At 30.7% G+C, this 25,519-nt stretch overlaps 1 protein-coding gene across 2 annotated transcripts in view; it reads right to left on the bottom strand.

Annotated features, from left to right (window-relative positions):
* Nucleotides 1-9,510: 9,510 nt before the first annotated feature.
* Nucleotides 9,511-25,519, bottom strand: part of LOC143253629 (uncharacterized) — a 58,579-nt gene continuing 42,570 nt past the window's right edge. For both annotated transcript variants that reach the window (XM_076507786.1, XM_076507787.1), the window contains exons 3-7: nucleotides 24,463-24,684; nucleotides 21,497-21,880; nucleotides 21,207-21,311; nucleotides 15,765-16,037; nucleotides 9,511-12,529 (exon numbers count right to left, since the gene is read on the bottom strand). In XM_076507786.1, the coding sequence (XP_076363901.1) occupies nucleotides 12,245-12,529; nucleotides 15,765-16,037; nucleotides 21,207-21,311; nucleotides 21,497-21,880; nucleotides 24,463-24,684 (1,269 nt within the window). In that variant the 3' untranslated portion in view covers nucleotides 9,511-12,244. The remainder of the gene's footprint in view (nucleotides 12,530-15,764; nucleotides 16,038-21,206; nucleotides 21,312-21,496; nucleotides 21,881-24,462; nucleotides 24,685-25,519) is intronic.

Raw genomic sequence — 25,519 nt, 5'->3', positions numbered from 1 at the left:
GATTTTAATGTTTTAAATTATTTTGTTTATTTGAGCAAACCAATATTCATGTAGAATAGGTCAAGTAACTGTTAAAATGACTAAGTGTCATACTGTGTGTGTATTAAAAAAAAGCACTAGTCAACCTTGTGTTTCTAATGTACAGTGTATTTTTATTTCAAAAAAGACCTAAGCAAGTAAGAGCAAGAAACATTTCTTTGCATTGTGATATTAGATTTTTGTAAAGTGTAAACTGATGAACTAATTTGTCAGCTGTAAGTTTAGAATCTTTCAATGAATTGCACTAAAGTTAAGGACTTAAAAAGTTGTATAGGGTGAACTTTAAATATTATTGGTAATCATTCGTTCTTGAAAAGACTGATCATCAGTTAATAGAATGTTCACAGTGATGGAAGAAAACTGGTTTCCATGATTTGATGAAGTCTTAATAAAATCAGTCTTGAACTATTAATATGCAGTGCTAAACAAAAACACAATGGTTTATGAGATAAAATTACATCATTGCTATGGGTTGAGAACTTCTTAGTAAATGAAATAAGATGTTTACATGCATGATAATAACGACCATATTTACATGACTTGGTTGGGCTTTTATAAGAGACTACACAATTTCACATATAAATATATTTCTTAATGCAAAGTTGTTTGATCAGCTTAGTTTTCAAAGAATTACACTGTGCATTAAATGACACACTAAAATGATGAAACAGTAAAATATCAAAATTTTTCTATTGCCACAGAGTTGTTTGGCATTGAAAAACTTCTTGAATTAATTATTGTCAGTAAAATATAAAATATTGGAACCAAGTGAAAATATCGAGGCATTTTGGTAAGGTTTAAACTACTGGTAAGAGTTTAAAAAGAAAACCTAGTCTAGCCCTGTTCAAGTTTATGTGAAAGCTTTTGTCATAAAATCAGTAATTCAAAGTTACTTATGAAATTTGTTAAATGACTGCCACACTTGTCAGACATCACACTTCTGTGATGACCCTAAGTCATTTGTACTTTGCTCACAATGAAGTCAGTCCTTGGGTGATAGAACACAATCACCATAGATAAGAGATATGAGTGGCTCTCTTTCATGAATTATCAGCTGCAACAAGATAAAACTTATGGACTTATGCAGCATCAGCAAAAGCCCAACAAAGCATACTTCCTAAACAAAACATCCCTTGTAAACAACTGTTTCCCTTCAGTGACTGAATTTCCCTCTTGGTTGTAAGTCCTCAAAGTTGTGGAAAATACAATTTCTATTACAATGAATTTTTAAGACAAAGAGTAGAAGGTAAATGTACACATCAGCATAGTAAACTCTGCAATAAGATATTCTGTGATCATACCAGAATTTCATCCTTTCTAGATTTCTTATGAAGCAATCTTTTGAGTTTTCTGACTTTGAAAAGGAATATCTAATACAAAAAAAAAAACATAGTAACAGTGTTTAGAATACTGGATAACCATTTTTATTCTATCATGAACAGTTTTCTTTATAAACTGTACCAGTTGAGATAATATACCAGATAACCAGACTAACAAATCTTATGTTATTTAGATAACTCTAACATTAAATTTATCAAGAGTGATCAGTGTTTTTCATGTGACTGGTTATTCAAATTCAAACATAAATGTCAATGCACAAGATGTAGCTTTACATCCATTCTCTCCACAAGAGAACCAGCTGTTATCTCAACAAAATAAGAATGACTAAATGCAATTAGGATAAAAATAAATTTCTCAATCACATATGAAAACTAAAATAACTGAAGAATTTTGAAACATGCTCTAATAAAATCAAGTAAAATGCATGGCATGCACCACACTTTTCCTCCCTCTTTACTTCAGGCCTCCTCAGGCCAGTGTTTTATGTTAACATATATAGAATCTATATATGTGCACCAATCAAGAAGTTCTGTAACTTTCTCTTGCCCAAGTAAATACTTTAACCTTGTCCTCAAGCTAGCATTTGTTCTAACCCTAAAATCAATACATACACATACATTGACTAAGTACCAAAACTTTCTATTGCCCCTTTATTCCTCTTGATCAGTGTAATGAACCACTTAAGAATGAATCTTCATTACTTTTTCTAGAATTGCTGTACAGTGTAAGAGAAACTTGTACACTATTTTTACAACCAAAATACATTTTTTTATTCAGTTTTAATACATTACAGTTGCACTTGCATCTTCTCAGATTTTGTGATAGCTTTGTTTTATGCAAAACAGCTTTGTATAAACAAAAAATCAATTATCAGCACATGCTTACTAAATTACACAAATATGCCAAGTGCATGATCTTAATTTATTTTTATTATCTGACCTAAAGTTTTTAATTTCTGTATTTTATAATTAAAAAATGTACACAAATAAAAATAAATTTAATTCTTATATCTGAAATAGTCTTTCTGAAGCTTTAATATAATAAAAGTCTGTGTCATACACTAACTTTAGTTTTGTGTAACAAGTGTGGTAACAAAATTTTTTTATAAACTCAAATATTCAATTTAAAATAAGAAATATCTATACTAATGTAAAATACAGTGTTCTAAAACTAATCCATCCATAATTTATCCATCTTTCTAACAGAGTTGGGAATTAGTTAAATATTCACATGTGAGGCTGAAATCTGCATATCAGATAAAATATAACACTACTTTGAACCTTCAACACAAAATTTACTTAGATCTAGACTGTTATTGGAAGTTTTGCTGTAGAGTGCATAAAACAGCAAATTTTAAAGTAACTGAATTTGCCTGTTTGGACTTTGAAAAAAAAAAAAAGATAATTATGTAAAACTTGATGAAACTGTGATAACCAATGGTGTAACAAACATTTGTATGTACATCTGACTCCTTTTAATGTATTATTTTTTTAAAAGTGTGAACTGGATCATTTGTTTATTATTCAAATTTATCCCCAACAAGTCACAGACACCTACTGTAAATAATATAGCTCATACAAAAACTTGAATAGTGACCTAAGCACCTTGATCCACTCATGCTCAGAGTAAACAAATTAACATACATTTGTTTTAAATTAATATTTCTTCAAAGAAAGAATATATATATTGGGAGAAAAAAATCCTCCACAATGGAACATAATACATTTCTTACAAATTTCAAAGACAAAAAAGTTTAAGCCTTTAGAAATTACAGTACATAAAGATTAAATCTACGTTCAAAGTGTGCAAATACACATATACAAACTGAGCATTTGTACATCTGAGATAATGAAACAATAAACAGTAAAGAATAAAATGCAAAGATGTGGATAATATCCACATCCCTTAAATTAAAAATATGTAAAACTATCTTAACAGTAACAGTGAGATCTGAGTCCTCCTCATCTTCACCCTAACAATGGATCATTATTAGCTGCATGATGGTCCTGGTCAGTTATGATGAGAAAACCTTGTAGAGGAGCAAACAATGCTTTGACCTTCTTCAATCATCGTCAGGTTCACAAAGAAAGAAAGAGATAGCTGACCACATGTTTGAAGGGAGTTGTGTAATTGAGTGTAGGAATGTAGAGGGTGTGCTTAGATGTTTGATTATATTTATTAATATAAGTATAAAGGTGTTCCTTTGTGTTGGTTTATTTTGGGCTTGAATTGTTGTATAAGTAAGGCTTCTTTAATTTTGCATTTGTTTCTTTATTTAGTATTTGGGTGTTTTCTATGGTTATGTTGTGTTTATTATTTGATTTGCAGTGTTTGAAAATGTGTGAAGGTGACTTTTTGTGTTCTTTGAATCTGGTTTCCATTTTTCTACTTGTTTCTCCAATATAGAAGTTGTGACAGTTATCACACTGTATTTTATAAATAATGTTGGTGTGGTGTTTGTCAGTGTAGTTTTTACATAGTATAAACCTTAGTTTTATGCCTGGTTTTTGAATAAATTTAGTATTAACTGGAATGTCATATTTTGTTATTAGTTTTTGCCAAATTTTGGCTATTTTTCTGCTGATGCTGAGAATATGTAGTATGCAGCAATATATGGTGTCATGATTTTTTAATTCATGGGATATATTTACTTTTGTTAGTTGATTTTGCATTTTGTCTAGGTGTGTGCATATGTTTTGTACAGTTTGTGGAGGAAACCACAATACTTGGCTGATGAAGTATTGTTTTATTTTGTCTAATTTCTCATTAATTTTTTCTGGTGAGCATAGTTTTATGGCTGTGTTTATTTAGTTTCTTAGTACGTTTAGTTTTTGTTTTGTTTCATGTGCTAAGTCACAAGGAATATATAGTCGAGTATGGGTGATTTTTCGGTAGATTTCTGTTTTAAATTGTGTAACAGTTCTTGTAATTTCTTCCTGTTTACATGCGAAGTTAATGTTGGGATGTATAGAGTTAATGTGATTGAAAAACTAAGTGTGTGTTCTGTAGATATGAATCCTACAATCGTGTTGTCTACATATCTGTACCAGTATAGTGGTGGATGTAATGCTGTGTTAATTGCTTGTGTTTCAACTTGTGTCATAAAAATATTGACCGAAGAAGATCGAAACATTGTTTGCTCCTCTACATAAAAATTTTCTCAACCCAAAATAGCCATTTTTACATATATATAAAGCTCCTAGTGTTTTCTTGAACCACGAATCATCTTGGTTTGGGCCAACTCTGTCCACAGTTGGTGGAGCTCTTTTTCCTAATATGGAAAGTGAGGTTGAGAGCTTATTCCTTTTCTTGTTACATGGCTATTGTCTTCTAACATTGCCACTTTAGTAGGTGGATCTACTACTCTGTCAGTATAATGAAGACAGTGGTGGTCTGGTCATGTAATGGGATCTCATAGTTCCTCAGTTGATGTTAGTGTGAATGCCCCAAGCTTTGGCTTGATAGTGGTAGAAGGAGTCATAATTAAGTTTTGTTAGCTTTTAAGCACCTTCATTCAACCTGAAGGCTCTCACTGTCAAATGTGGTAGTGATATCATTTGTATACAGAGACCTTGACAGCTACCACATTTCTAATTATGGTGGTCCTTCTACTAGCTATTGAAACCTCCACCTCTATTATTAGTGGTGTTGGCAAATATCTTGGGTATCTTCCTGTGAAGACAACTGCAGCTCCAGTCCAACCACTGTAGTCATGTGATTTATAGCTGTTTTTCCGAGACCATTGTGCTCACTTCATCTAAAAAGGGCTTGGATCCACAACTCACTGGGCTACCTGGCTCAGGAAGTCTTCAAATCTACCTTACAGGTCAGTAATCACAGTTAATTTAATATCATTAAGTATTGACTTAAATTTTTTATTTTCATTAATATGTTGCTTAATAAGTATTATTTGTGTAATGGTGGTACAAATATAAGATCTTACACGTGTATTTATTTATACACTACCTTATTACACATCATCACATACACTAGAAGCTTAAAACATACTGTCTCTGGCTCCAATGAAAACTACTTTAGTACACTTTTCAGGTTACATCTCAAAGATACAATTTTTTATTATTTTTTTTAGGCAAACAGAATACAAAATTCAGCTAATCCAAGGCTTTTCAGCTATAATAACTGTAAGTCAAAATTTATATTTGAACTGTTATTACAGTATTTATCAATAAACACTCAAAGGAAACACAGCTACTTCACTGTAAGAGGGCAGATCTATTGAGGACCATGCAGTATCTTCCATATAGTTTCATTTGCTAGATAAGGTAAATGATTCTTGAAAAACATTGGACAACATGTTGCCACAGAATATTACTTGATAGCTTGGAAAACAAAGCTCACATCAACCTTTCAACTGATGTTTTGAACTCTTAGCTATAATTTTCAATGTGCAATGTGTTGTTGGTCTAAATATTTATCTATTAAAAACAGCTGTGTGGACTGAGCAGTTAAAAATTGATATCCTATGGATCTCTATGAAAGTGAAACTAAGTTCAGTAGCTTGGAAAGCAAAGGGCCATAAATTCCATTAAGCCAAGCTGATCTAGAAAACAGTAGACTTTATATAACTTGCTGATTTTCTTAATATTCAACATATCATTCAGTTTGAAACTAGTTGGTACAATATTATAGTAAATACACACTAATATTTCCTATTTCTACTCTAAGGTAAAAAGAAAACAAGTTCAACTTTATGAAACTGGCAGACAAATAGGCAATGTTCACATGAAATATATTTATACTGTATAACTTTTTAAAACAGATCTCTGTGGCACTTTAGTTATATTTCAGAATGTTTAAGTTTGCAAAGGTGTGAATTCTGTGATATCAAATAATTAAAAACACAGACATACACATTTTCTTCTCTGGCTTATATTGTGACCTGAATTCCTTAGTTTCAACAGAACTTCAGGAACAGCACACATGAAAGGTTTGAGAATTGAAAGAAAGTACACCTCAATTTCTATAGTGAGGTTTTCTTCTCATAACTGTAGGTACATGTGTAGTGTTTTTTAAAGGTAAGTATGATTATGTGGGTTCTGCAAGTGTTGTCAGTGGGAATGTGACATCATCATATTATCTGTAGAGTTTGTTGATGGTAATCATCCATTGATCACTGATGTAAAAACCAGTTTCTATTAAGTTCAAGTTGGTGTATAAAATATCTTTATGAAAGTGAAACAAACAACAAATCTTAAAGGAAGGAAATGGTATATAAACCAGATTAACAGGTCATACTGTAAACTGGGATCAACAGAGTTCAAGAAAAAGCTTGCTACTAGAAAGAAAGAAAGTTGAAAATGCTTCATCAAACTACACCAACTTGAACTTTATGTCATTATTTGCATTTCAGCATCCAGTGTACAACCACAACTTTTATCAAAATCTAAAGATATGAGATGCCACAATTGTACTGACAATATCCATCAATCACCACATCTGCTAAACTCATATAACTGCACTTACCTTCATAAGACACTATACACAAGTTCCTACAGTGAGATGAATAAGGTCCCATTATAGAAACCCAAACATTGTCTCCTTTTCTTTCTACAGGCAGTTTTAATCATTAAAGTTATATAATATCTTATTTTCAAGTTTATGTCCATGTAGAGGCTACATTTGCATACCAATCACATTGATATACATCATAATGTTCTATCTCAACCTTTCAAAAACAGTAATTTCGTATTTGACACTTGGGTGTATCTTTGGCAGTTTTATAAGATAAATAACAAAAAAAAGTATAATAGTTCATGTTTGTTTGGGTACAATATTAAACTACATTATCTGTAAAGATGTGTAGCATTTACCACTGTAGTTCATATCCCAGGGATATGTAAGCAACAATATATTTCCTCACAGTGAGTTTTTCACAAAGGCAAAAAGGCAAGAGTAATTTGATTTTTAAAAAATAACACTGCTGTGAACTTCAAGAATTATTTCATGTTTGTTCATAGAGTTTCTGGTGTAAAGTTAGAAATTAGTAATTATAACATTGGTACTTAAAACTACAAACAACTGCTGTCAATAATTAGTGATTTATTTGCATATGTGGTTCATTACAAAATATTTATCATCATAGATTTACCACTTTTTCTTTAAAAATAAAATATTTCAAACAATGATTTCCCTATCCTTGGCTTTCCTATATTTTGAGAGAGATTCCAGTATTATTGTCAGGCTCATCAATAGCAATTAATCCCAGGAAAGGAAAAATATGTTTTCAAACTTTTCATGATTAAATATGTTAAAATAATTACTTGAGTTGTTTAGTTATGCACAAGTTTCAAGTCATCCATGAGGGGTGATGTTTTTTACTTTGATATGTTTATGTTCTGTCAAGTTCTATTTAGTTTCAACAACCATCAAAGTTTAGTCACAAACACTACAAAATAAATGCAAAAGTAGGGATGAGAAGTAACACAAACTTGTAACAAACTTTGTTTTGGGATATAATTATTTGATTTATGGCACTAAATCTTCAGACCTATATCTTTAAGTTTCTTAAGCAGTTTCCAACTACACTAACAATGGAGATAGTTTCAACTTGTCTGTGATAAAACTGAGGCCAAGCTATCAAAATATCATTGCTAGATACAGCTGATACTACAACCATGCTCTAATACTATTAAATGTAATATTATAATTGTAGTTTGGAGATGTACATTAGACATACTTTGTCAGCCTGTGTGGTGAACTGTGAGCAAGAGCACAAATTTACCAACATCTAATTATGGTGAAGTATTTGTTTTGATAACACTTTCTGGATGAATGAAGTTGTACACAAGTTAATAACATATACTGTACAATCTGCCAACTGTACATAATGTTGCAGCATAAAAAAAATGATGCCTAGGTGAGCCATGGGTGTACCAAATGACCTTTGTATAACTGTATTGCAGTATGATGAAATTAAATACCATAGTATACTGCAATACAACATTTCTGGCAATACCCACCCCTAATCAAGAGCAGATCAAGACATATCCCAGAAACAAAAAAATGCCATTCATCTTTTTCTCTTAATTTAAAAACTAAATTATTTAATTCATCAAAAGTTTTAAAATATATTCACTTTCAGTCTTTTCCTATAAGAAATCTGCCTTGTATAGTATTAACCTTATTTTATGTGCTAGTTACATGCAAGGGTGGTCTTAGTCATTCTGGAACCATGGGCAGAATTCAGTAAATGGGGCCCTGAGCAATTACCCAGTTTGCCCAATAAGTAAGACCACTTATAGTTATATGCACAGTTAAGACCACTATTCCGCTTAAGTGTTTTTAGATGTTAATCACAGAAAGTGTTAATAGACATTTATTTTGAGAACATGTACCTGCTCCTTCTTGTAACATTGATGTGTTAATATTTACAAATGCCTGGTGGTCAAAAGTCTTCCTACTTTTTACTTTGAAACAACTGAGATGGGTAGCACCTGTTATTCTGAGACAGATAATATTATTATTCTATCTACAGAAAAGATCAACAATTCAAACCACTCTGTCATTTATGTGTTTACCTTTGATATGCTTGGTGATGAATGAAGACTGTATTTACTTTATTCAACATTGTATTCAGTCCCTTTAACTTAGTAAAGTCATGTTTTCAGTTTTAATTTCAATACATTTATTATCATTCATCTCGTTATTTTAAGTACTACTTAACTATAAAATAGTTAGTGCATCCAGGAATAACAAACCCATAAATTTCTGCTCCATTAGTCAGATTTTGATTAAAAATGGTAAATCCCTTAAGAGTATATTCAATATTTCTTAAGTTACAATAACAACAATATTGGTTGTGAGGCAATCTCGCCAAGAAAATAATTTATCATAACTCATAATAATCATCGTTACCTATCATTCATGTCATTTTGATTTCTGTTACTTTTAATATGGTAATTTTTTAGTTACCTGTCTTCAAGTCAGTGTGACAAAATTATTAGATAACAAATGCTAATGTCAGAAAAAAGTGTTACAAGTGTTATATATAATTTTCTCATTAAAAAAATCCACATTATTTATATATACAACAATTAATGTTCATAAGCTATAAATTCCGAAATACTAAAACAAAAAAATTTCATTTTTTCTTACATACTTTCAACAGTCTTTCCTGTGATTTCATTACTTCATATTTATTTAATAACACTTCAAGTACCACACAATCAAATACATTTTTATAACAACTGAAAATACAATATCTTGGATAATATTTCACCATAAACTGTAACATAATCATCTGTCTCACAATATTAAACAGCCATGAATCTACTTGTCACTTCAATATATATAATACAAACATTAAAAATTATCCTAAAATATTATACAAGTTGTAAACATCCATACAGAAACTTTACAGCTAAAGATGGACACAAGTATGGTTTAATTATTTTTTGGATACTTTATAATATAACAAGTAAGGAAGTTTTAATACTGTTGTATATCACAAACTACTTTTTAGAGCTAGATACTCATTTCGATAGTTTTGTTATGTAACTTATTTTCATATAAAGTAATGTTGCTGCCACAAATGACAGGTTTAAGATATCTTGTAAAACTGAGGCTAAGCAACAATTATGAATACAAGAGACACTGGTGGCTGCTGAAATAAAACTAAATTTTAATCATCAAAGTTTAATGTTAACATTTCTTTGGAAAATAAAAGCTTGTTCCAATTCCTGAATATTACTTGACTGTCTGTGTTCTTTTGCTTTCAAGATTTATTATTTCATGTACTCTTGTTGTAAGTTCCATCAATGACAATACAGCATGGACAATGTTTAGGTAATTGCTTATTTTAATACTCTATAGAGTGGTAAGTTTCCTAAGCACAATGAGTATATGTAAATTTTGCTCTTGATGGTTATTAGGCAATAAATGTTGATAATTCTTTCACTGTACAATAAATTAGAGCCCAACTCCAGTCAGCACTACACTACTCCTTAAATCCTATAAAATTAAAATAAATTCTAATAATAAACTTAAAATATACATGATGCACAGATTTTATATTTTAAAAACAACAGGTGTATTCATATTCTACAATGTGTTGAAATATCCAATGAAGCTTAATTTGTAGGTTTAAAAAATACCTTGGATGTCCTGAGTTACAATGATTTTTAAGTTATGAGGTCTAAAAACTTAACTATTCATATACTTGTACTTCACAGTTTATTAACTTTTTCTTTTTTAGCTTATTTTTTGTAACTCTCACAAGATATCTTATTCCACATTTTATACCATTAAAAAATAATATTTGCCAGTTTTCATAGTGATGATTTATAAATTGTGCCCAAATTAAGACCTATAACAAAAGAACAAGACATCTCTAAAAAAATAAATAATATTAAATCAGTTATTTTAAGAATAAAAATCATACATGTTATTCAAAACCATAAAAAATAATAATAAAATAACTGTCGTATATTCAGTTTCAAGTACTTTTAACCTCTTAAATTTCATGAGCTTTTGATTATTTTATTCACATGCTAACATTTACACTAATTTTGACAATCATAATTTCTTTTTTATAAGTAATCTGTGACTTTGATTATTCTACAAAATCACTATCAACATGAATCTCCATGATCCAAAAATATCAAAAGCTATGCTATCACAGCCAAAAATATTAATTCATTGAAAAAAATATCCTAATTTTATAGATTTTTACACAATCCTAAATATTTGGTATAAAAGTTATGAAATATTTTAATTCTATAAGTTATAGCTAGTTCTTTTAAAAAACCTTGCTTTCAGAAAATTTTCTCACAGTGTTTCAAGTTAGTAACAATAATTTTTTTAACAAAGGGCAAAAACTGTAAATGCTGAAACCTAAACAGAAAATATGATCATTCAAAAGCAAAAACTTTCACAATTTATATACACTGTATATAAACACAGCTGATAGCTTTGAAAATCGTCAAGTACTGCTTTTCAACATATATTACTAAAAATACATAACAAATGTCATATACTTCTGATGGATGGTTATAGTTATATTTCTGAATTTGCAAATTATTTAATACTGTAAGTAGCCATATCCAGCATTTTTCCTATGCTTATTGTAAAGACAAAATACATGTATCTCAAAATAAAGTTTGAACAGTTAAAATAAAACTAGTGATTGTGTATTTGTAATATTACAGCATATATCAACCAGAATTTATTAGACCCAGAATAAAAATATGATATAAATATATGCTTAATCAATACATTGGAGAATAATTTATGTTTCTTACTTTAAGTTGGCTGTAATACCATTAAATGTTACAAATTTGAGTATTAACAGTACTTGGTAGTAAAACTTGCAAGTCTCACTACTAATAATTTAAAGTGTTGATGAAATCAGCATCATGTTTATACTTATGATACACACTTTTAACAATACGTGAAGAACTCAATACCTGATAATGGTTATTCTGTATTAATGATAATACCATTAATATTAAACTGATGGTCAGAAAAACATGCACATTTGAACAATTAGTGTCCAAAACTTGTAATAATAAATAGCTAATGGTATCATTATTATGAAAATATGGTTCTGTCAATTGATCAACAGATTCATTATAAATCTCAACTGTACTTGTGCAAGAAGATACATCAATATATATTAACATGTCCTGATTTCATATATTTCTCAAATAAATAAGTTTCCTTCATGGGAAAATATCCATTTGTCATTAATTAAATAGATTAAACAAACTTCTTTAAGCCTAAAACTGGACTTCTCTGTTAAGATGTAGGAAATTTTCTCTTGAATAAACCCAGAAGATAATTGACAATCCTCCCAAAAGTAGGTCACTTGTCTACAACATGTATATATTAAATTTTCTAACTGTAATTACTCTAATACCTGTGACTTTTGACACTGCTCAAAATGGTCTAAGAACTGTATATGTCTGTGTGATGGAAACATTCTTAAACATCCTGGGCATTCAACTGCATCATCAGCCTCATCGTTGTTTTGTTGTGGCGAAACGTCACCATCTGATTGTTTAATAAAAGTAGCTTTTGTTGGGGGGTGGTGTGCCTTTGGATTAAAAGTACCAACCTCAACCACTAAGTCATTTATTTTCATCCGAGGCTCGAAGTTGAAACCTCTACGAAGAACTTCAGGCTGTGTGGGCTTAATTAAACAAATTAACCAATAAGCATCATTCTACAAGAAATTTCCCTATTTAAGACAGTCAAATCTCTCCTATGTAAGAAGCAAAGTATTTTAACAAATAAAACAATTTTTCCTACTAAATCATACATAAATATAAATTACATTCTTAAATGAAATGAAGATTATGATGAGAGTTACTATTAAATATTTATTTTAACAGTGATGTTTCAGTTAAATATATATTTATAACCTCTTTCTAAATAAATCTGTCAAATCTGTATTGTGTAATTCCTGTTGTAAAACATTCTAGAATGTCAAAAACAACAAAATACTATGTGTGATCACCAGTATTGTTGTTTTGACTGACATTTCTGGGATCTCACCTGATGCATATAACCCAATGAGACACATCAAGAGGCAGTATATACTGTTGGTTTGTCAAAATTGGTATTCTATAAAAACCTTGGAAGCTATAACTATGTTTAATTCTTATTAATCAAAAAACTACAGATATTTGACTAGGGATGTTAAAAGATTTGAAACATTACAAACTATTTAACTGCAGTGGTTTAACATCAGATATTAGTTCAAATACATTATATAACTTCAGCTTTGAAAAATTTGCATGTGATCAGCAAAGAGCTAGATAGTTCTCCATTATGTGAACTGTACAGATATCAACTCAAAATTAATTTATTCATCCTGAATAATACATATATGTTAGTGAAAATAAATACATTTTAATGAAGTTAAATAGGAAATAAGTAAAATCACAAGGAGGTTCTGGATGAGGCAGAAGACTCAGTATTGTTTGTTTGTTTGTAAACCTTATGCATATAAATCATTATTTATAATAACTGTTTGTATAAATTGTATTATTGTTTGTATACTAAAGTATATTCATATTAAGAAAGTACATTGTGTTTATCAGTCTTCTTGGCAAATATCATAAATATATGTAGACATTTGATTAACTTCTAAATCCAAGTTACAACATAACTCAATTTTAGGCTAATTTACATTGTAATATGTAACATAATAAATTAATGACTCATCTGAGATGAATTATAATGTAACGAGATAGATTGACAAAAGATGAAAAGCTAAACATAACATTATGATACAGTAGGTAAAGTAGCAGAATTCTGTACTTGCACCAAAAAATAAAATAAAATATATATTAGTGAAAATAAATACATTTTAATGAAGTTAAACAGTAAATAAGTAAAATCACAAGGAAGGACTACATTATAAACAGCAAATCCAAACCTCTGACTAATATTAGTTTGTTATAATCTAAAACAAGCCAAAACAAAAAATGCTGCATTAACTGAAAAGATCCCAGGGTATAAGCTACAATGTGGGATTATAAAATGTACCCTAGGTTTTGGAAGTGACTGTAGAAGAAGAACCCACATTATGATGGGGATACACTGTCTATCAGTCTTAATCTTCATTTGCCAGTCTCACATAAGAAATAAAGAGTGGCAATAGATATAAAATTAGAAATAGTGAAGGGTGACATAGATGTGGGACGTTGTGGGCTTGAGGACCTACATCTCACTCTCCTAACTTTTATACTTGTATAGCTAATTTATATCTTTACTATTATGAAAATATATTTATTGAAAATTACACAAATCCACATATTTTTACTTTAACTTACAGATATATGGATAAATCTAATCAGTATAAATAGTCCTGAAATAAATAATATTATTAACACTATTTATCCAACAGAATTAGAAATAGAATATACTTCAATATCTAACACAGAAATTCTTTAGATTTAGAAATTAAAATAATTGATAAGGATATCAATGCAAATATATTTGATAAAAGGAAAAAATTTGCCTTTCCAATTTATGGTTTACCCTCTTTTAATGGTAATGTACCATATTCTTCTGTTACAAGAACTATAACTGCAGTTATTCAGATATTGTAAAATTTGTAATAAATTACAATATTTTATCAGCAAAGTTGAAATACTGATACAAAAATTAATAATGTATATAATAAAGAAACTTTAAATTAAATTATTAAATTATTCTGTAGCAAATACAATAATGTATTAAATAAATACAAAGAAATACAAAATTAAAGAATTTTACCTAAAATTCCTAATAACTATTTTTAGTTAAAAATAAAATAATTTAACAACTTGGTGGTGGTTGAGAGCTATAGTAGTTTGGACAGCTGAATGGGACACTTCATTCTAGTATAGTTCATTTTTTGTGCTGTCAGTTAGTGCCTTTCTACTATACTGAGGGCTGGAATGCTAACATCAAGAGGCAAGTTTTTATCATACTTACCCCCCAAATGGTAGGAACTTTATTTTTTAATTTTATTTCAATTAATTCTTTACTTGTGAGAGCAGTCACCTTTCCACAACTGTCTGCAGACAGTGAAGGGTGATAGATATGGAATGATGTGGGCTTGAGCACCTACATCTCACTTTCCTAATTTCTATTTCTATTCTTTATTTCTTATGTGAGACTGACAGATGGTGTATCCCCATTGCTATGTGGGTCCTACTTTGCAGTTACCTCCAAAACCTATGGTACATTTTATAATCCCACACTTGAAACATATAGGATAAATAACAAGAATTCCATGTTTTACGTCATTACAAAAATAATATTTTTCAATCTTGAAGATGATACTTATAAATTACTTAATTTAATACTTTAAGAGAGTGTTAAGTAGATTATGGTTCTACTCTTTCTTTCTTAAGCTACTATTAATAAATAAAATATTAGGTACATTACATTCTCTCCACCAGATTAGACTGTAAAATTTAAAAAAAATCTACAATGCTAAACAGATTTCAAGACATATTACTATAACACTTAGAAAACTTGAAAGAACATATTTTTGCATTATTATCTGTGTTTTAATGATTTTTATACTTTTATATTTATAAAAGTATTTTTTTCTCTTTTTTCTAGTTAAAAATCCATCAGTTTCATTCTGTTTATGGACACTGATTAAACCAATGGAGGAAATACAAGTGGGGCTGGGAAGGTTATATCCTGCTCCAGACCCACCTAATCAAAGTTTGTTAGATGATCCCCATATACAAACAAGTCACATGAGGATCTCTCTTTTTTTCTTGCACTAGTATAAAAAAAAATAAAACAAATGTTAAGTATATTACATTCTCTCCATCAGATCAGTTTGTAAATTTTGTTTTTAAATCTAAGATGCTAAATATCTTCCAAAACATGTCCCAAAACATTGTTAAGGTACTAACCAGTTCTGGAGCATAAATGTTACAAGCCACACTACTAGAGTAAGTCTGGTTACTAGCATTCTGAATATTTGCTGGCTCATTTGGGGATATGCTTTGCTTCTTTTGACCACAAGATGGTGTAACAGAAGAATTTGGAGCCCATGACTGATGTAGTTGATCAAATTTCTTTGCTTGCTCATGATTATTAAGATCAGTCAAAGCATTTTCATGGTTTTCAGAACTACAGTGACAAGTTTTTTCAATTCTACAGATATGTTGCTCAAGGTCTTTACTCTGTAAACAACAATGACAGTGAATTACTACAAAAAGGAGTTCGTACTTTTGAGTACTTTAACTTAACACACTGTGTTTTACTCTGACTTTATCCCAGTTGGTAAAACATTAAAATAATAACACTTTTGAGAACAAAATTTAAGAGATTTTAATCCTTAGTCTTTCAACTTTAACATGCTTGAGTGCATTCATTTGTCACACCTGATGTATGGTTTGTTTTATTGCATTGCAAAAAAAAAAAAGAAAGAAAAAGATGATACAGGTTGAAACACAAAATTAACTTCTTCAGCTACACTTTGTAGCTTCTGCAAATAAAACATTTTTTCTATATGAGATATTTCTATTAATGTGAAACTTTGTTTTATAATTTCAATTACTGATTTTCATGAATTCCAACATTCATGTAAACTTTCCTATATAGTTTAATTGTATAAAATTATAAATTGTTAAATAAAGATCTTATATAGGTTTTAAATTCATTTTATGTTGTTTTACATTTGTTTTTCATAAGTTTCTTTGCCCATTCAAGTTGGGACTTAGGTCACTGAGACTTTATGTAAACAAGGCCTGATAAGTATAAACATTGCCAGCAAATTAAACTTAACATTGTTGAGTGTAAAATGATTTAACTAGCCAGAAGTGCCTCTTGATGAGCTTTAAATTCTGGTTCAGTACCTAGAAGTCAATCATTCAGTCCCTGTTACATTAAACAAAACAAAATAAGACATTTTTAATGACTTTTGTATTTTTAAACATCAATGTATATGAAACAGCATTCATTAAATTAGAGGTTACTGAAAAATAAAATCTTTTAACCAACACAGACCCATACGATGACAGCAAAATTGTTGCTGTTAAATGTGTTTGGTTCATAGTAAAACAGAAAGTTGAAGAAAAAATTTATTTACACGTTTGTCATGTTTATTTAAAGTTTAATTACCCAAACTGACCATGGCATAATTTATCTGGATATTATATTTAATACATATTTATACATACATAAATAAATGTAGAGTGTAAATAGCCCTTGTGTAGCTTTGTGCAAAATTCAAAACAAACCAATAAATGCAGACATTTTTTAAATTAAAAACCATATGCTATTTTCATACGTGCACAATATTTATATTGATTTTCTTCAAAAACAGCTCACATTTGATGACAAAATACATCTTTGTTTTTCACACCAAGACTGAAAGACCTATTTTTAAGTATTGAACTGGAACCAAAGACCAAGAGAGACTCATAGGCACTCCCTAACTAGCCCTATCTCTTCTTGACCGAAAAAAAAAAAGTCATATTGCAATACTATAATTCTAACGATGTAAAAACATTAGGCATGTTGTATTTCCTCTACTTCCTACAGTTTTTATTTTATAAAACTTTTTTCTATTTGTTTGTAGTTCAAAAACCACCAATGTGTTTATGGATGCTGACTTAAACTTGTTGAGTAAATACAGGTGTAGCAGGATAGGTAACATCCTACACATTCACACCCAGGTCCCACCCAATCAAAGTTTGCTAAATGATCCCTATATTTAAATAAGATACATGGAGAACATTCTTAATAAAAAAAATAAGTATATTACTTATTATACCAAATCACTATGAACAAACTTTAAAAAAATCTAAGATTGCACAAAGGAAGTGCATCATTTAAGCAACCTAATTTTTCAACATAATTGTCCAACCACAGAATTACATGCTATGTGGTTTAACACATTATATTTTATATTTTCCTGTTTATAGTTTCTTCTTTGTACTTAATATGTGCCATATTGTTTACCTCAATAATTTTCAACAATCCTGTTACATGTCACAGCATTAGGGCTTGATCTGTCACAAAAGTATTCTTAAGCCCTATTTTTTATCAGTTTTTTTGTTTTTTTAAATTAGCTCAAAAGAAAGACAGGTGTTTCCTTTCAAACAATCTTCAATTATCTACCACTTTGTCCCACATCAATGATGGAGCACAAATGATGGAGGTTTATAAACATCTATCACACAAGTGTGAGGATCTATACTGATTGGTTCTACTCTAAATCCAAAACCTGGCCAGAAGGTACCAACTTTCATGTGGGGGTAAGATGAGGGATCCTAATTGAAGGGGTGAATAGCAATTTTGACATCTCCCTCACCTTTGTTTTCATGTTTCATTTTAGAGGATATTGCATCATATTCTACACCAGCAGAAAACCAACACTCCACTCTCAACTGTATGGGTTTATAATAATTCCTACTTATTGTTTGTATTTCATTAACTCATTTAGTAGGATGCTTCCATAGCCCACCACCCTGGTTTGGAAATGAAAAGTGGTAAGGATTCCCAAACTCCATTAAAAGAAAAGACAATACATGGAATGATAGGAATGGGCAGCTATCTCCTCATGCTTTATCACTGTAGTCCATTGGCAGGTATATTCTGGAACAGGTAAATTTATGAATTCTGTTATGAGGATAAACCTAGATGCAATCTTGTGGAACACCCCCATTTCTGCTGTATGCATTACATGGCCATGGAATTATAACATGTAAGTAAACATGGCTTGAAAGTGTGAATTTGAAAGGTTAAAAATACCTGATCAGGCACTGCTCACCACAGGGCAGGATCCAAACAGTGAGCACTAAGAAAATGGAAAAAGTGCCCCTTAAAAGGAAAAAAAAAAAACCCTCACCCAGTCAAAGTCTCTACTAATTCTGATATTCTAAAATAGTTACAGATTGAAGATGGTTAACCTGAAGATGAAGAAACCATGATCCAATGTGAACAGTGATAGATGAATGTACTGTGGGTTGTCCACATGCCCAATTGAAGGAGTACCTCAAAAGAAAAACAACAAAGATGAAACACCAATGAAAAGGTAAGGCACTGAAGTGGGTGAGAATACATTTTGAATAATGTATGGAAAAATTCCATTGAATAAAGAGCTGAACCCAACTGGCAAAGGAAAAATGATAAATACCATGAACCAAAATGGTTACCAAGGGAATAAAAGGAGGAAATAGATGCCATGCAAGAAATATAACAGAAAAGAGCATGCACAGGACTTAGAAGACTATTTGGATCAGGAAGAGAACAGAGGTGTGAAAGTGAAGGAAGGAAAATGGCTAAACAAAGGAGTTATCCTCATGAGTTGCCAAAGTGTTGAGGAGGGAAAATGATCCAGAAGAAGGAGAAGACATGTAGAAAAAAAAAAAAAAGAGTGCATGAAACATTGAAATGGACAATTGATGTGCACAGGTGAATAGGAGAATGAAATAAAACAAAACCAAAAGGGAAAATTAAAAAGTAGCACTCAGAAAGCAGTTCAAACATAGGCAAAATGAGGCAGTGCAGAACCACATATTAATATCCCTACAAGGAAGAACAGCCAACTGCAACATATGAGAAATCTGGACCAGCACATCTACCAGTAAACTGAAGGAGAAGTAACAACTTGCAAGATCAGGAAAAATAAAAAGGTATGGGAGAGGACTGTCCAAAAATACGTGACTGAGGTGACAGAAGATCCCCAATCCAAAAGTCAAGAGAGGAAATCTGCATGACCAAGAATAGTGAATTGATCAGAAAATCATTAACTGATACACCAACAACAAAAGCATGAATAAAGCATGCCAGAAAAGAAGTTAACTGTTCAAAGAAGCTAAATTGTCTTTCCAATGACCAGATGAAAACTAGACATGAAGATGGAGAACAGGAAGGTCTGGAAGAAACACCAGGAACTAAGAATGGCAAAAAAAAAAAAAAAGGACAGATGCAAAGATAACAGAGGGAGGAGCCACAGAACAACAGCTTAATGGCCAGAAAACAGCTATCACAAGGACTGAACACTGAAAAGAGCAAAATCACCTGGGTAAGAAAGAGAATAGAAAAAAAAAAAACAATGTGTAGATCCAATCCTGATTGAAAACATTGAAAGCCAGAGCAAGACCAAAAGGTAAGTTGTGGCTAAGAGACATAGCAAAAGCCTTAATGTGAGGAGTACCCCACTGACATTATAACCATTGGAAAATAAAAGAATCAAGATACCACTCCATCAGATAAATGTTTTATGGATAGAAATCTTATCCATGGCAAGAATGAATACACCAATAACAGGTCTAATTCACCTGCAGCCTGTGAAAATAGTGCTAGGGGTATACCACATCAAAGTGGTGGCACGAACCTCAGAATTCATTGTAAAATGTGCAAATCAAATGAAAGTGTTTGATATAAATATGCAAGTGTGAAAAAAAAAAAAAAGACTGGGAAACAAGTTTTATTAAAATATTTCTTCAATGTAAACAAATAATTATAATGAAGAAATCTCACTTTGGAAATTAAACTATTAAAATCTCAATTCAAGAGCACTAAAAGCAAAAACATCTGAACCCAAGTACTGCTAACCAAGAAGTAATAGTTTGGTTGAATGGAATAGAGGAAGTCACATGAGTCATTAGAGTATGTCACACTCTTGCTGGTGGAGAGAGAGATACTGAAATCAGCCAATTCCATTGGAGAAGAAATAGACAGCTTATATCATGCATAATGTGTTTGCATATAGAGAGCAGCACTTGATGAGAATAGCTAGTTATGTGAGAGGAAATGATGCACCCTACTGAAAATAATTAATATTATGACTTTTGTAGACATGTACCTTAAAATAATGTTACCTGTATGCAGAAAACATAGTGACATTTATTTAGCAAAATGTTAAAATACTCGTAGCTTACCTTGTGAAATGTAGTAAAACTTTTTTTTTTAAATAGTGACAAGCATATTATCATTATTGGTATGTCAAACACAAAACTGTATTTTTAATAATGTTGTTCCTGTTACGATAAAGATGTCTTCTCATATTTTAATATTGTTCATGTTACAATAAAGATGTCTTATATTTTAGTGTTGTTCATGTTACAATAAAGATGTCTTATATTTTAATGTTGTTCATGTTACAATAAAGATGTCTTATATTTTAATGTTGTTCATGTTACAATAAAGATGTCTTCTCATATTTTACAATATCATTATTCGAATTAAAAGAATTGTATTAAATAATTTAAAACTACAGTTAAAAATTATTCCCTGAAAAATATGATTAAAACATTATTTGAATTATATAAGAAACAGATCAGTAACAACTTTAATAAGTAACAAAAGCCTCACAGTACAAGAAATATAAAAACCTCTACCATGGCCTTTGCAGTACTTAATTCCTCTGTCAGATGTTTCAATTTCAACTGTGCTTCTTCTTTTTCTTGCTTTTCAGCTTCCCAATCTTCCTTGTGTGCTCTAACCTAAGGTAACAAATAAAATTATGTGCACTATTCCTCTCCTTGAGTTCTTATAATTTCAAATATAATGCTAATGTCTACAGTCATTTACAAAGAAAGAAACCTGTGTGAATAATTTAAAATTAAGGTTCAGCAATTCTTACTGACTGTGTAAAAAATGGGGAAGTTGATTATTTTTAAGAACTTGCCTGCATTTCTAGAACTTCTATATGCTCTTTTCTCTCATTTCTTACAAGATCTAGTTGATGAACTAAAGCTTCAAAGTTTTGACGCATTTCTTCTTGTTCTTTCTGAAGTCGACAGTTGTCCTTGACCACCTTTTCATAGCTTTGCTTTAATGTCAACTGCTCTGTTGGTTTATTTAGAAGAGCTGAATCACTATGTCTGTATGATCCATGAGTACCAGCAACAGAGTTGGTTGTTTGTAGTGACAAAGAATTTTCCAGTGGAGAATCATTACAATTTGAATTGTTTGCTCTCTGCTGTAGTTCCTGGAAGTTAGCAAGAAGTTGTTGAATATATTCTTGTCTCTCTTGGTTATATTTTTGCCATCGTTTATTAACATCAGTTATCTGAAAGTAAACAAAAGCACACCTATAATGAAAAGTTTTAATGAACTAAGATACACCATAAACTGTCTAACTCAACTGCAATGCTTGATAGTCAGCTAATATAAAAGCATTGCAGCTGGTTACTCAACTCTAGCTCTTTATTAGTTAGACTTAAAAAAAAATATTTGTGGTTACTATGACAATTTGTATTTCTTGTTTATAGTTCTATAACATATTTGTACTTCTCATTTATCTCATTTGCTTGGTAAAATGTATATTTTATACATTATAGGATTTAAAATGGTAAGTTCTCAAATTCAGACCAAAATCTTAGTTAGCCAGTCACAATGAATTTCTTTGAAAATGGATGACCACTGTCTAGCACTGGATAAGTTAAGCTGTTATGTTACATAAAATATCAAACAAAAAAGTTATCAGAAAGAAAATTTCAAAAACTATGAACTGTTCAAGATATTTTTATTAGCCATATCACTTGACAATTGTTTACCAAGATCACTGAAGAAAGTAATGCTCATTCATAGGAAATTCAATGTATGTAAACTTTTGTCATATAACGTGACCTCTTATTTATATACCAATTATTAATTAACATAAATAATAATCTTATCTGTAATTGAAAATGAAGAAAAACAACACAAAAACATGTTTTAAAGATAGTCATAAGCTTTATACTGCCTAAGTATGTGTAATAATTATTTGCTTAGTAAGTTAAAATGAGACAAATAGTAGGTTAAATAGGACATAAAATTATTGATAAAGATTTATTATCTGAAAAATATGATTAAACAACTGACATTTTGGTTATTCACATTTTTATTAGCACTTGCAACTAAATAAGTGTCAGCAGGGATACTGATAACTTGCACATTCACAAGTCAGCAAGTAGTTATTTAAATTAGGGTTCAGTGAGAAAAAAACTGCTGTTAAAACAAGAATTTCTTAGATGTAAGGCAAGCGTATCCCTTGACTTGCAAGCAACTTATCACTATGTTAAGGTCCTTTTCATTAGTGATGTTAGTGAGTGATTCCCATCTATATTAAATGTGTGAACCAAATTATGATAACCCAAATGTATTATCTTGAAATTAATACAGTTAAAAGTTATTTACCAAGTATTTATTCTACTTATCAAAAACAGTCAATCTGCACTATGAAACAACTTATTAGCAAATGTTCAGTACAAATTCAGTTGATAACAATTAGAGAATGGAATATCATTGGAGAATACAGTACATATTAATTACACAAAGTAATGAAAACCTTTCAAAGCAAATCACTAAATAAGGCCATGAAGAATCTCAGGACAACTGGGCACATATTTAATTGTAAGTACATCACAAGCCTATAATAACAGACAAAAACCAAAAACAGCAATTACTTTCACCATCAGACAACAGACACCATTAAATAAGTAAGTTAACAAGAAATTTATGGAGTTTAGGGTGCACTATCAGAATATTAATAAATATCTCATACCACATTCAGGGAGTAGCTTAGAATTAAATTAATGAAACCTGACTCCAACAGTGAAGGGTTGTCAAGAAAAGACATAAAGATGAACATTAAGCAGCATGGATTTCTAGGCATATCCAAGAAACAGGCAAGAGTTAATTAAATTCTAAGAAAACTAAAGAAGAAAAATATTTAAGAGTTTGATATTATGTGCCAAAATTGATAAGACCTCTTAATGATACATGAAAAGAATCCAATGAGAAACCAAAAATCACATGCCACATACAAGGTTTTGGTTCCTTTTAGAACAATGTTAACAATCAATCAGAAGCCAAGAAACATGTTGTGGTTGAGGTTTTGATTCCTCCTAGAATAACACTAACACCTGTTTGTTTAAGTATAAAAAGCCATGGTTTTGAGACAGCAAATTCTCCAATTCAGAAGGTGTCAGTCTTAGCATTTGTGGAGAGCTCTTACCACTGAAACTTAAGTCAATGAAAACCACTTCTGTGGTACATCTTGAATACAGACACTGCAAAGTTAAATTATCCTGTCCTGATGCATATAAACTCCATTGTATGTTTAGAATAAGTTAAATCATTACAGGTAAGTTATTATGAATATCTCCAGCCATGTATCACAAATATATGTGATATAGTAATCTAATTAGCCACAACCAAAAATAACATACACAATACATTTCAAAACTAATTAAAAATGAACTCATTATTCTCCAGAAAGCAATCCATCCTGTACACAATGAACTTGAAATAAGGCATTTTAAGGCATCTGAAATTTGACTATATTTCATCCTAAAACTAGGTTAGGATTCAATTATATTTTACTTCAAATGTAATAATAACAATATTGATATATTCAAACATATTTTACAAACTGATAAATTAGCACAGTTTAGTTTGTCAGAAGGAACTGAGAAAAGACTTGAACTTGTGCTGAATTAAAATTAGTATCCTAGTTATTTTGTGGCCTTAGTAAGTATATATATATATAGAGATATACAAACACACACACTTAATTCAGCCTGTTCAATAACAGATCTACACCAGTTTTAAACATATCCAAAATGCCCTGTCATGTCAAATCTCAAATTTTACAAGTACAATTCTTACCTCCTTAATGACTTTCCTTAGTCTTCCACATTCAGCAACTGAAGCTTTAAACTTCTGAGCTATTTCAGAACAGCATTCACATTTCAGTACATTCAAGGAACTTTCATGCTGTGTTGACAACTGTTGTCCATTGGTGGATCTTTTTTTAATATTAGTACAAGGTGGATGGTCTTGTAATGTTTGAGGCTCTTCTCTTTGTGTTGTTAGCTCTGTTGTAGCACACTATAGGGAAAATGTCATACATAAGTGGGTTCAACTAGAGACAGGATTGATCATAACAATGCTCCACTAAGATTCACTCATCAGATATGTATATAAGAATAGAATAATTTCTTTAAAGAATATTCTTTATAGCTATTAAAAAGGTCTGGACATTTAGATAATTAAACAGGGCTTAAGGCCCTTACAAATTTACCTCTGAACAATATGTTTGTTTGTTTTGAATTTCGTACAAAGCTACACGTGGGGTATTTATTCTAGCTGTCACTAATTTAGCAGTGTAAGACAAGAAGGAAGACAGCTAGTCATCACCACCCACTGCCAAATCTTGGGCTACTCTTTTTCCAATGAATAGTGGGATTGACTGTCACATTATAATGCCTCCACAGCAGAAAGAGCGAGCTTGTTTGGTGCAACGGGGATTCGAACTTGTGACCCTCAGATTATGAGTCGAATGCCTTAACCCACCTGGCCATGCCAAGCCTGAACAATAGGAGAGGACAAGAAGTCCATACTTGTCTACATGGGCATCCACAGAGATTTTGCCAAGGTTGTGGGGATGGCAAAGCTGTGTAAAATTGACAAGTTGGTAACAATCCATATACATATGCTGAATGGATAAAGATGTCTATACTTGTATAGCTACAGATCATAGTGGCCAGAAGGACTGCAAAAGTGGATAGGCCAATCTTGTAGAGACTACCATGTTTTACTTGATTCAATACTGCAAACATTGACAGATATGACAAGTTTCACAAAAATGACAAACATCTTGCCTAATTTTTGGCCAAAAGAAATGTCTCATAAGTTTGTTACTTGTTTTGTTGACTCCTGAATG

The sequence above is a fragment of the Tachypleus tridentatus genome, chromosome 6 (assembly GCF_004210375.1).
Source record: "Tachypleus tridentatus isolate NWPU-2018 chromosome 6, ASM421037v1, whole genome shotgun sequence".
NCBI classification, from domain to species: Eukaryota; Metazoa; Arthropoda; class Merostomata; order Xiphosura; family Limulidae; genus Tachypleus; species Tachypleus tridentatus.
This window is presented reverse-complemented; position numbering and strand designations above follow the sequence as displayed.